This window comes from Giraffa tippelskirchi, chromosome 9 (assembly GCF_054371585.1).
Source record: "Giraffa tippelskirchi isolate mGirTip1 chromosome 9, T2T-mGirTip1v1.2.pri, whole genome shotgun sequence".
NCBI classification, from domain to species: Eukaryota; Metazoa; Chordata; class Mammalia; order Artiodactyla; family Giraffidae; genus Giraffa; species Giraffa tippelskirchi.
In genome coordinates, this window is record NC_137283.1 from 14,100,656 (window position 1) to 14,114,317 (window position 13,662).

At 51.7% G+C, this 13,662-nt stretch overlaps 1 protein-coding gene across 7 annotated transcripts in view; it reads left to right on the forward strand.

Annotated features, from left to right (window-relative positions):
- The first annotated feature begins 222 nt into the window (after positions 1-222).
- VIPR1 (vasoactive intestinal peptide receptor 1) overlaps positions 223-13,662 on the forward strand; it is a 33,166-nt gene continuing 19,726 nt past the window's right edge. For 5 of the 7 annotated variants that reach the window (XM_081527653.1, XM_081527657.1, XM_081527654.1 and 2 more), the window contains exon 1: positions 229-444. In XM_081527653.1, coding sequence (XP_081383779.1) covers positions 367-444 — 78 coding nt within the window. In that variant the 5' untranslated portion in view covers positions 229-366. Of the gene's footprint in view, positions 445-13,036; positions 13,325-13,662 lie in introns of those variants that run through there. The other 2 variants (XM_081527656.1, XM_081527655.1) reach the window with 2 other exon arrangements.

Sequence of the window (13,662 nt, forward strand, 5' to 3'; positions counted from 1 at the left end):
GGATTCCCGGGGATGCGGTCCCAAGGGACGAAGGTCTACCCACACCTCGCGATTGAGGACTGAAGTGTGAGACTGGCTGGGGGAGCGCGCAGACTCCCTACTAGCCCGGGAGCCCCCCAGCCCCGCCCCACACCTGCGCGGCCGCCCCGCCTCTACCGAACCATTGGCTAGACCCGCCGCCCGTCAGACGAGCCCCCAGGGCCCGCCCCCGCCCCCGCCCCCGCCCCCGCCCGGAGCGGCGCCTCATAGCGCCGGGGCCACCTAGGCAGCGCCACTTTGTCAGGCTCCCCGCTGTCGGCCGCGTGGTGCGCCTCCCGCCTGCCAGTTACCGGCGCGGGGCCTCCCGCCGCCGGCTCGGGGCGGACCATGCGCCCGACAAGCCCGCCGCCCGCCCGCTGGCTCTGCGTGCTGACCGGCGCCCTCGTCTGCGTCCTCGGCCCCGCGGTGAGTGTCCGCCGGGCAGCCCGGAGTCCCGGCAGCTGAGGGTGGAGCAGGGGTGACAGGAGCCCGGTCGTGTGCTCACGTCTGTGTGGAGGGGATAAGAGGCGCGGAGCATGCGGGCTCGTCTTTGCTGCGCCTGAGACAGGCTCTAGATCCGAGGGCGGGGTAGGGTCTCCCTGGCGCCTAGTCCCTTCCCGCGCAGCCCGTTCTGCGTCCGAATCTGGGACACTCGTAGAGGGGCGGCGGGAAAGAGCTGGCTCCAAACTTGCCTTGCGTGTAACGTCTGTGGGTTGGCGAAGTCAGTGAATGCAGGGTCGGCGACTGCAGGCCACTGAAATGGAAGGTCAGGTAGGCAGTAGGTTAGGGGGAGGCTGTGAGGGTCGTCGTTGTGTGCTGTGCCTGCGGGAAAGTGTCTGTGGGGCATTAAGTTACTTGTAGGAGTGACATTCAGCAGCAGACCAAGCACTGAGGACCCCGGGGCCTGGGAAGGGGTTTTGGGGATCAGGTGACTGGCAGGCAGACCCTTCCTGTGCCCTCCCACTGAGCAGAGTTGAAAGATATGGAGCCCAAGGTGGAAGGTGTTGGGCAATGGGGATTTGGGGTGGTGTTTATTGGGGAAGGCCAGACGTGTGCATGTGAAGGGAGCAAACAACCAAGAAGCAGTGGCCACCCTCTTCCTTGCACTTCTGCTTTGTCTCCACATGGGTGTGTGTGTGTGTACCCCTGGTACCCATGTGCCCCATGTGTGCGTGTGCCCATGTGTGTGCCTAGTGGGGGGGGTGGCACTCACCTGGGCTGCAGGGCAGATTCTGGCTGAGGCAGGAGATGCATGGGCCATCTTCCTGTAAGATCAGGGAAGACCTGAAGACTACCCAAGCCCATTTTACAGATGGGCAAAGTGAGACCCAAAGATATCAGAGCCACACCTGTCCCCCACCCATCAGACCTGGACTGAAGCTGATTTCTTTCTATCCCTCCCCTGAAATTTGAGGAATCTGTGGTTCCTACTTGGGCAGAGCCTAAAACCTATGGGTTCCAGGTCTGGCACCAGCTCCAGGTTGGCTGGTGGGTGGATGGAGTATACAGGTCATCTATAGTCTCTTCTGTCCCATGAGTATCTCCCTGACCATCACCTCCACCAGGGCAGGAATCTCTGTTTCCATCTCGCTAATGTGTTGCACACTTGGGCTGGGATGCTTATTGCTTGTCCTGGGAGCAGACCTTATGACAATTGGCATAATGCTTCTCTCACTGATAGCTATGGTGACACCCACCTCCTGAGCTCTCAAAGCCCCACCAAGTTTTGGCCCTGAAGGCATACTCTGGCAACACTTACAGCCTCTCAGGGTCACAGAGCTTCCAGGCCTCACCAGCAACCCTCTGGCTCTCCCACCTCTGAGCTCTGACCACTCAAATTTTCCGTGGATGAGCCAGGGATCTTGGGACCACCACTGGCACCATATTTTCCCATTGCTGGAGGCTTCTCAGCCTAGGGGCAGACTGGTTTCAGTGGGGTCCCCTCTCCAGCAACATCTGCCCCCCACCTCCTGAGACAGTCCAAGCCTGGCTCTTGCCATTCCTACCCTCCCCTGTCTTTCCACATCTTATTTGGTTAGTTCCCAACTCCAGCTCCTCCTTCAGACAGCCTTCCCTGATTGTTCCAACCCACTGTGCCCTTCCCACTCTGACCTCACTCTTCAACCCTAGCCTGGGCCCTTTTGATCATCCCATGGGATCAAGGCCTAAGGTCTCTCACCCTCCCATGTCCCCTACAGCCCAGTGCAGGGCTGGGCCCGCAGAGGGAGGAGAAGGGACTCACCCAGGAGTCAGTGAGAGCAGGCTGGAATGAGGGGCCCCTATTTCCCTCTCTACTTCTGCCTTCTCCACACAAACCACCACTTGCTCCCACACCAAGTAGACACCAGGCAATCCTGCTCAGCCTGACTTGGGGAAGCGGGGTAGTGTGTTATCAGAGTCATAAAATGGCAGCTGCAAAGTTCAGTTTGAAGACCCAAGGCCGTATCACTCCTGTTTATGGAGCCCTGACCTCAGCCTGGGAAGAGGAAATTTCTGAACAGGGAAGCAAAAAAAGGAAAGAAAACCTCCAGTGCCTCAAAAGAGGAAGTCTTCCCCAAGGCCACCCTTCAAGCTTTCCACTGCCACTACCTGCTGGAGAGTAGGCACAGGAGCTCCTCATTGGTAGCAGAACTGCTCAGGCCAGTGCCCAGCCCAAGAGTGGAGACAGGAGGTGTCATAGAGAAGGGGCAGACCCATGCCCTGCCCTGGGAAGATTCTCTAGCTGGTAGCAGAGAGCAGAGCCAGTGACCCAGGAGAACCAGCCCAGCCAGATGTGTGGTGCAGCCTTCCAGAACTGGGGCAATGGTCGCTCAGAGGAGCAGTCAGGGAAGGCTCCCTGGAGGAGGCAGGGCAGTCCCTAAAGAGTTTGTCCAAATGATCCAGTCTTCCACCTGAGACCTATGAGACAGCCTTTGTTGGCAGGATCAATGGGCCTGTCCCCAGAAGGAGGAGGAAACCCTCAACTCCCCTCTATCCTCCCAGAGGCTGGGTTGGCCCAGGGATTCAGTGAGGCCTGGTTCCTCTGACTTCTCTCTGAGTCTTACTGGCCATTTCCTGAAAGCTTCACCTTGCCATAGGCATCCTGCCCCAGCCATCTGCTTCCAGCTGCTCCAGGAGCTTCCATGGCTACCCAGCAGCCCCGGCCCCTAGCCAGCCACCTGTGGCTTTTAGGAAACACAGCTACAGAGGGGTTAAGTCTCCTCCTTAAGTCAAGTGACCATGTCAGTTAGGCCTGCCCAAAGCAACAGAAGCGGAAGATATTAAGAAGAGATGGCAAGAATACACAGAACTGTACAAAAAAGATCTTCATGACCCAGATAATCACGATGGTATGATCACTCACCTAGAGCCAGACATTCTGGAATGTGAAGTCAAGTGGGCCTTAGGAAGCATCACTACGAACAAAGCTTGTGGAGGTGATGGAATTCCAGTTGAGCTATTTCAAATCCTGAAAGATGACGCTGTGAAAGTGCTGCACTCAATATGCCAGCAAATATGGAAAACTCAGCAGTGGCCAGAGTACTGGAAAAGGTCAGTTTTCATTCCAATCCCAAAGAAAGGCAATGCCAAAGAATGCTCAAACTACCGCACAATTGCACTCATCTCACACGCTAGTAAAGTAATGCTTAAAACTCTCCAAGCCAGGCTTCAGCCATACGTGAACCATGAACTTCCAGATGTTCAAGCTGGTTTTAGAAAAGGCAGAGGAACCAGAGATCAAATTGCCAACATCCACTGGATTATTGAAAAAGCAAGAGAGTTCCAGGAAAACATCTACCTCTGCTTTATTGACTATGCCAAAGCCTTTGTGTGGATCACAATAAACTGTGGAAAATTCTGAAAGAGATGGGAATACCAGACAACCTGACCTGCCTCTTGAGAAACCTGTGTGCAGGTCAGGAAGCAACAGTTAGAAATGGACATGGAACAACAGACTTGTTCCAAACAGGAAAAGGAGTACATCAAGGCTGTATATTGTCACCCTGCTTATTTAACTTACATGCAGAGCACATCATGAGAAATGCTGGGCTGGATGAAGCACAAGCTGGAATCAAGATTGCTGGGAGAAATATCAGTAACCTCAGATATCCAGATGACACTACCCTTATGGCAGAAAGTGAAGAAGAACTAAAGAGCCTCTTGATGAAAGTGAAAGTGGAGGTGAAAAAGTTGGCTTAAAGCTCAACATTCAGAAAACTAAGATCATGGCATCTGGTCCCATCACTTCATGGCAGATAGATGGGCAAACAGTGGAAACAGTGTCTGACTTTATTTTTCTGGGCTCCAAAATCACTGCAGATGGTGATTGCAGCCACGAAATTAAAAGACACTCCTTGGAAGGAAAGTTATGACCAACCTAGACAACACATTAAAAAGCAGAGACATTACTTTGCCAACAAAGCTCCGTCTAGTCAAGGCTATGGTTTTTCCAGTGGTCATGTATGGATGGAGAGTTGGACCATAAAGAAAGCTGAGCACTGAAGAATTGATGCTTTTGAACTATGGTGTTGGAGAAGACTCTTGAGAGTCCCTTGGACTGCAAGGAGATCCAACCAATCCATCCTAAAGGAGATCAATCCTGGATGTTCATTGGAAGGACTGATGTTGAAGCTGAAACTCCAATACTTTGGCCACCTGATGTGAAGAGCTGACTCATTGAAAAAGACCCTGATGCTGGGAAAGATTGAAGGCAGGAGGAGAAGGGGATGACAGAGGATGAGATGGTTGGATGGCATCACCAACTCAATGGACATGAGTTTGAGTAAACTACAGGAGTTGGTGATGGACAGGGAGGCCTGGCATGCTGCGGTTCATGGGGTCGCAAGGAGTCGGACATGACTGAGCGACTGAACTGAACTGAACTGAAAGCTCCCAGGGGTAGGGGGTGGACAGGCCTGTGCTGGAATATTGAGCTCCCTTCTGAGGTTTCCACTTTCCCTTGCTGCCCTGACATCCATCTTTCCTGACATTTCTAGAGCTTCCATGATGAGTAGCCTGAGGCCATGGCCATGGCCACTTGACCTGGAGAACATGTTTCCTCTTTGTGGAAGGGCCTCTGTTTCCTCATCACAAAGAGGATGGTGAGAACCCTTGGCCCAACATGCAGGAGAAATGGGAAGAGAGGCCAGCTCCACCTTGACTGGAGCCAAGTCTTCCCCACCCCACCCCATCCCACCCCATCTCACCCCAGCCTCACGAGTGACTATGAAAAGGGCTTGGTCTTCCAGTCAGGACTTCTGTGGTAGTTGAAGGATGTGAAAGTGCTGTGTGAACTGTGTGACAGGTTGTTCCTTCCTCTGGATCCCCAGCCTGGGAGCTTTATGGACCCTTCTTTTGCTCTCTCTTGCCCCCCTTGCCCAGGGGTTTCCAAGGAAGGCAGGAGTCCTGGGCACAGAGTGTGGTATGTCCTCATGGGTGGCCAGACAATATGCGGCATGAGGTTCCAGGCCAAGGCAGGTGACAAGTCCTCTTAGGGAGGACTGGATGATGGGCCCTTCGGCATGGTGGCAGCCTCATGGCAATCCATCCTGAGGAGCCTGCCACTTACAGGGGCTACTTACTGTGCCCCTCTGGCTGTGGATGCAGGAATGGAGTCTGGGGACTAGACAAAGCCTCATCCCTTTCTTCTTTTTTTTTTTTTTTTGACTTTGCATGGTATATCTTACTCTGGGACTTGTTGGCCCTTGGGTGGTGCTTTTAAGACTCCCTTCCCGGGACGGATCTCCGTCCCTACCCCTTTTGTCTCTCTTTTTATCTTTTTATATTTTGTCCTACCTCCTTTCGAAGACTATGATCTGCCTTTCTGTGTGTCTGATGTCCTCTGCCAGCATTCACAAGTTGTTTTTCCATCCCTTCCTTCTTGCTCCATCTTCTCAACCTCCTAGACTCCGCCTTTTCCTGTCTAACCTCCCCAACACAAAGCTGTTCTCACTGTACCAAGGAAAATGTGCAGTGTGTGCAAACTCTCTCACATGCCTTAGATGTATTTCAGAAGAAAAAGAAATACAATCTAATCTCTCTGCCACATTATGGGTTTTTTAAAACTTGTATTGTGAACATTTTCAAGCATATAAAAAAATGTAGAGCAAGTAGTATAATGAACATGGAAATGCCCATTTCCAGGAGTGATGTCACCAAAACAGCAGTATAGGAATTTCCAATGTTTGTCCACTCCAAATTTCTAGATTTGAAAGTTATTAACCATTAATATTTGCATCATTTGCTCTTTTGGCTGGAGTATTTGAAAATCATTATAGATATCATAGAGCAAATTATTTTCAGATGCATCTCTAAAATCAAGGATATTTTCCTGTATACCATCATCACTCCTAACAAAATTAACAGGGATTCCTTAATAGCCGATATTCAATAGCCGATTTCCCCCAGGAGCATTTAATCAAGCATCACAAGATGTGTGGTGATATTATCAGGGGGAGGAGGGGTGTTGCATTTACTGCAAGAAACTTTCCTGCCTGTGCCATGATGGGACTCTACAGTGAGCTGGCAGGTGGGTGAGGGGAAGAGCAGGGGGCCTTGAGCAGGGGGATGGGAAGCAGGCTAGACTTCACCAGACAGGGCTCAGTCTTATATGCACCCCCTCTCATGGGGTTCATGATATGAAGGTCTGTGTCTCCCAGGAAGTTCCTCTGGGCATCTTGAAAACAAGATCTTCCCGCCCAGAGGGTCATCAGGGGAGGGAAAGAGGTCACCAGCCGATAGGTCAAGGACTCGTGGCTCCAGGTGCTGGTGCCCTTCTTTCTGCGGTTGATCAGACACCAACATCACCCACCAACATCACCCACAGACACCATGTTTGAAACTGAGTGTTCTTTCTGCAGTGGTGCCCAGGATGACCTTCAAAAGACAGAGGATTGAAACCTGAGTCCCTACTGCCCCTGCTTAGCAAAGTGACCTCATGGTAACAAAGGTAGTAAAGGCCCTCTTCGTGGTGATCCTCTGCAAAAAAACCTGAAAGACTTCATGGCCCTTAGTAAACCTCACAAGAAGGGCCTTTTAATGGGTCCAGGCTTAACACCAAGCTGAACTCCTTTGCTTGCATTCTCCTAATAATGAGAGCCCTTATCCTGGTATCACCTTGAACTGCGGAAAAGTTCTTTGTTGCCCCAGACCCAAGCTTGCGTCCCTATGTCTCCCTCTTTTTCTTACCCTCAACCCCCCAACACAAGTTGTCACTCCATCCTCCTACTCCCTAGAGTTCAACCTTCCCCAGGATTTTTATTTTTTTTTTGGCTGTGCCGCCAAAAATGTGGCATGTGGGATCTTAGTTTCCGGACTAGGGGTCAAACCTTTGCCCCTTGCATTGGAAGCACAGAGTCTTAAGCCCTGGACCATCAGGAATGTCCAGGCTTCCCAGGATTTCCAGAGACGGGAGGCTTTGGACTATTGGACAAAGAACGTGAAAATACAGGGAGGGTAAGAGAAATCAGACAGCAATAGGGGGTAAAGGAGAACCAGGCTTGAGACCTCTCCTCTGGTGAACATAGCTGCACTTGTCAATGGGAAGGACATTCAGGCTGCCGGGGATTCTGCAAGGCTATCATGCTGGAACTAGGCTGGCATCTGGGCATGTGGGGCTGGGCTGGGGCTTTGGCAACAACTGGTAACCCTTGTCAATCCCCCTGTGTCCTTTACATGTAACTCTCAACACAACCTTGATGTAGGTGGTGCTGTCATTGTCGCCACTTCTACAGACGAACTGAGGTGACTTGCCCAAGTTCGCCTAGTCAGGCAGTGGCCAAGAGTCTGCTTCCAGAACTCGAGGACTTAACTAGGCTATGCCATCTTATAAGAGTAACTACTTCTTCCGAAGTGGCTGTGGCATGCCACACGCTGCCCTGGGACTTTAGAGATAGGTTTTAATTAATGAGATGTACACATCAGAAGTGACAGCTCAGGGAATTGTCTCACACATGTGCACCTGTGGAGCCACCACCCAGATCAAGCTATTATATACCTTCCCATCAGCCCAGCAGATCCCCTGTTTCTCTTCCCACTAAGATAATCATCTCTACTTCCTTTAGTGCCCTCTGAAAAGGCGGGAGCCTATTTCTCCTCTTTTCTGTGACCTCTGGATCCCATGATTTACCTCACCTTCCTGTGCCCGCCCCGACACTTTTCTCCTCCTCCTCTCCTCTCCACCCTTATTTCTTCCTTGACTACAAGATCTGAGACTCCTCACCAGTTCAGACACAGAAACCAAAATGAAGAGGACATCCGGGAAGCTAGTTTGCGGGCTTACGTACCTTTGATCACACCGCTTTCTGTCTGAGTCCTCAATTTCCCCTCATGACCCTTTGATGCTCCGTTATTTCAGTGGTGGTAGGGAGGGGCTTAAGTAAATCGTGGGATGTGACATGGTAATGGGAGCCCCTGCTCTTTCTGCTTCCTTTCCACAGCTTTTTCCAACTATTCCTAGCAGGAAGAAAAAAAAGAGAGAGAGAGAGCCTTCCTTTGACAAACCTTGGAAACACAGATCATCCATGGTGGCCCCCCCGGTGCTTGGTACCTTACAGGCAGGAATTTCTTTCTCCTGTTTCATCGATTCCAGCCTGTTGCATTTTAGATGCTCTCAGAGACTAGTTGCTCCTCGGAGGGACTCACGTGCCCCCACCACCCTACTTCTGTCTCCTTTGGCTTCTTCTGCCATAGTTCTCTGGCCCTGGGTGAAGCAGGGGTTTCTCATCCAGGCCAGTAGCTGTGGTCTCAAGCTTCCCTTGAGGGGAGTTGGATATGGCCCCCAACATCTGAGGTGGGCTCACCCCTGTCTTGCTGAGCCCCCAGCACCTAACAGCTAGAACTCCCTGCATCTTCACCCTTTGCCCCACCACCTCAGCCTTTACCCTAGATCTCAGGGGGCCCCCATTGGGAGGAGAAAGCAAGGCTCTCTCCCAAGCCCCTCACAGTGGGAATAGACAGGAAGGGGCGTCCTGAGCAGGTGGAATTAACAAGGCATGGCTAATCTGGACCCCCAGCCAGACACTCAGGACTATACTGCAAGTCCCCAGGCAGTTACCTAACTAAACACAAGGTAGGACTGACTTTGAGCCCCACTTTCTCCTTTCCACATGAAGTGGCAGGAGACACGTTAGGACATGTAGGCAGCGGTGGGGTTTGGAAGAGCTGGAATGCCATTTTGATGTATGGGCTTTGACTCCTAGGACCATCAGAGATTTGATGCGGGAGAATGAGAATGAGGACACACAGTTTACAAAGATCCCTCAGGTTGCAGGTGGTGGGGCAGAAAGCTTCTGCACTAGTCCAGGCAGGGACTGATGAGGCCTGGCCCCTGTCCACATCTCCAAACTTGTTTCCTGATGCTTCCAGCACCCCTTACTGAAGCTGACTCAGACTTCTTGCAAACTTGACTGTGTTAGGCATTTTCCTGCCTCTATGCTTCTGCACACACTGTCCCTACTTCCTGGAATGTCCTTCTGCTGCTGCTGCTGCTAAGTCACTTCAGTCGTGTCCGACTCTGTGCGACCCCAGAGACAGCAGCCCACCAGGCTCCCCCATCCCTGGGATTCTCCAGGCAAGAACACTGGAATGGGTTGCCATTTCCTTCTCTGACGCATGAAAGTGAAAAGTGAAAGTGAAGGCGCTCAGTTGTGTCCGACTCTGTGCAACCCCAGAGACGGCAGCCCACCAGGCTCTCTCGTCCCTGGGATTCTCCAGGCAAGAACACTGGAGTGGGTTGCCTTATTCCACCTCTAATTATCAGACTCTTACACAACCTCAAAGGCCCACCACTACTGCCCATTCTCTGTGAATCCCATACACCAGCTATATCCCTTCCCTGGGGCCAGTAGACTTGGCTGTATCTAGCTGGGAATTTTCTAATTTTGTGTGTCTGGAGTCCAGCGGGATAATGAGGATGTTTAGAATAGGGAAGTATATAGAAGAAGAAGTTCAAAGTCTGCCTGAATTCCTCAGTGATAAGGCTAGAGGGAGCTGCCCTGGCCCTGTCCTCCAAAGGGCAATGGTTGACCAGATGGCCTGAGGCAAGGCCACAGAGAGGGATTGATGCTGTCCAGACCAGTGGCCAGAGACTTAGATCCCTTGGGGAATGTGCATTGCTGAGTGATCTCTGGTCCCTCTTTGAGTCTCTATTTGGGTCTCTGTTTCCTCTACCATTCTCCAGATGGGGCCCAACACTTGGTTGTGGTGAAAGTAGAACTCCTCTTCTAGACCACCTCCACTTTATTCAGAGATATCCCAGGTGACCCCAAGGGCTCCTGCCCTGCTTCTACATAGTGCCTCTCAGGAGAGACTATGTTACTGTGCTTCTAGGGGAGCAGAGTTGCCTAGAGAAGTTAACCCCACAGTCTTTACCCTCAGAGAGTAGTAAGCAGAAACTGCCAGGAGCCCTGGGATGCCCTCAGTGATTGGAAAATAAATATGTCCTGGCAAACAGCAGGGCCATAGCCCAGGCTTATGAGGGCTCAGCAGGGACTTCCCTAGTGGTCCAGCAGTTAAGACTCCATTCCCAATGGAGGGGGCCTGGGTCTGATCCCTGCTCAGGGACCTAGATCCCACATGCCACAACTAAGAGTTCACATGCTGCAACTAAAGATCCTGTGTGCCACAACTAAGACCCAGTGCAACCAACTAAGTAAATAAATATTAAAAAAAAGAAGGCTCAGCAAATGAGGGCATCCTTTGTCCTAGACTCAGAGCACAAGTCTGGACTCTTGGTTACAGGGACAGAAAACTCAACCGGCTTCAGCCATACAGAAAGGTATTGAGTCATGTTGCTGGAAGCAGGGTTGGTTTCAGGCATGGCTGCATTCAAGGGCTCAGATAATGTCAAGAGGATCCCATTTTTCTCTATCTCTTTTTCCTGCCTTTAACATGCGGCTTTCATCACTGGGTTCTACTTGGCAACAAGGTGGTAGCAGTAGTTCTAGCCCCTGCATCCTCTGAGGTTTCCAGGCCATTGGGCAAGAACAAATCCACTTACCTAATTGCTTAATCCAAGGTCCCAGGAATGAGCTTCCTGGCTCTGAGGAGTGTGAATTGGACCATGTGCCAGGCACTATGGCCAGGAACACTCTAACTGGCTTAAGTCTGGTTACATGTTGATCCCCTGAGAGAGGGTTCATCAGAACCCGTGGACTAGGAGTGGGGAAGGACATGATTTCCCAGACAGAATGAGGACATGGCACCGGAGGAGTTGTAAAGAATGACAGAAGGCAGTAACTCTGATGCCTACTACTTAACTATCCATCCTGCTTTTACATTGAGGAGTGCATGCTCATTCGCTTCAGTCATGTCAGACTCTTTGCTACCCCATGGACCTTAGCCTGCCAGGCTCCTCTGTCCATGAGATTTTCCTGACAAGAATACTGGAGTGGGTTGCCATGCCCTTCTCCAGGGGATCTTCTCAACCCTGGAATTGAACCTGCGTCTCCTGCATCTCCTGCTTTCCAGGCAGATTCTTTACTTGCTGAGCCATTGGGTTTAACTAAAATTGGTTGAGGGGGTGATGGCAGCTGAAAATGGGGAGAAGAGGTAGGCAAGGCTGGGGAAGCACCAGAAGGCAGCACACACCCTGTAACTGAGGACAACAAGCTGGGAAGGTACCCTCGGGAGAAGTGTGCTCCAACAAAGCAAGAAAGACCAATGGTGGGACACAAGCTGGGGTGGCCAATCCCTGGATTCCTCTTCCAGAGTTCACCTCCGGGATCCCTCTGGCCATCCTTGTTCCCAGGCTCCAGCAGGATGAACCAAACACAAATCCCTTAAGACAAAGCACCATGAGAATCTCCAACACTTTGGGGCAAGCGGGGAAGCATGTGACCCAGCACCCAGACCTCACTCACCCATGAGCCATTAGCATGAAAGCCACACAGAGAATGTGGGTTCCATCTCGGACTGTTAACTCTACCAGTCAATTAGGGTAAAAATATTAGCTGGTAAGTCATTTAAAGGACTTCTCTGGTAGCTCATCTGGTAAAGAATCTGCCTGCAATGCAGGAGATCCCGGTTCAATTCCTGGGTCAGAAAGATCCCCTGGAGAAGGGATAGGCTAGCCACTCCAGTATTCTTGGGCTTCCCTTGTGGCTCGGATGGTGAAGAATCCGCCTGCAATGCAGGAGACCTGAGTTTCATCCTTTGGATGGGAAGATCCCTTGGAGGAGGGCATGGCAACTCACTCCAGTATTTTTGCCTGGAAAATCCCCATGGACAGAGGAGCCTGGCAGGCTACAGTCCATGGGGTCACAAAAAGTCGGACACAACGGAGTGACTAAGCACAAGTCATTTAAAAGCTGTCATATGGAAAGTAACACAGATCTATTATGGAGCAGGATACAGTTGTTCATATAACTGTTTAAAAGAAAAGATATGAGATTTAAGATTGTGGTCCCTCTTTGGAGTCATGTGCTTACAGTGGGATTGACTTGTTTAGAGCAATGGTTAAAGTCATACCCTCGGTGCCTAGGGGCCAGACAGGGATCTCCTTAAAAGAAGGAAATAAGGGGAATCCCCCAACACAACTGTGCTCTCCCCAAAACCCTACTGCAAGAAGCCTTAGAGTCATCAAGGGAGGGGGCTGAGGTCCACTTGGCCCACAGAGAAACTGAGGGCCAAGACCTTATCCCAGGGTGAGGGGGCAAACTGGAAGAGACACTAAGAAACTCTGATTCTGGAGCAATCTTTCGGGACTCTCCCCACAGCCCTGTTGGGGACTGTAACATTCTTATCCCTGGGCAGAGATGAGGAAGTGGTGTGGCAACCACTTCCCTAATGCCAAAGAGACTGGCAAAAACTGCCACCAGCCCAGTGGTTCCTTCACTGAGGCCTTTACCACACCTTCCTCCGCAAGACCTGACTCCCAAGACCTGTTTTTTCCGGCTATTCTTGGGCAGCTCTCACCCCTACTCACATGTCAGCCCCAATGCCAATATCTCCCTGGCACACAGGTTTGACTTTACCCTTAATCCCTGGCCATGGCACAGTGGAGGGAGGGGAGAAGCCTGGGCTTCTCGGTGACCTCTGTGAGAGGAGGCCTGGTTGGATCGCGAGCCGTTCTGGAGGGGCCTCTCTTACTTCTTGAGACTTCCCTCACCCTCACTAGACCTGCTAGAACTTGAATTATTTAGAAGCTAAGAAGGGGGCTGGAGGGTCTGGTCAAGGAGGACCAGCATTCTCTTCCCAGCCTGGTGACCCAGGAGAAGAAGCACAGGCTCCAAGAATGGGGGACAGAGAATGAAAGATGGAGTCAGACTCCAGACTCCTCCCAGGCCTGGCTCTGAGAACCAGAAGCTAGGGTCCAACTCAGAACAAGGTAGCACCTGCTGGGCCCCACTCATCCACAGAGACCAAAACAGGGACCCAGGGCTCCCAGCCCAAGTTGGAGGATCCAGTGGGCCAGCTCTGGGCTCCAAGGAGAGGCCCTCTGACCTCTGTCCAGAGTTATGCCACCCACAGAGACAGGGTTGTTACAGCCACGGTACTGCTGGAGCCAGCAGGAAGCCATGACAGGGCCCTCACAGCAGAGGGCTTTGCGGGGGACACTGGATAAGAGGTTGGGGTCAGATCTAGGTCAAGGTCAGACTTCAGTCTAAGGTCGAGTTCAGACTGCGGCTGGAGTTCAGTCTGGAACTTGGGTCAGTCCGGCAACTG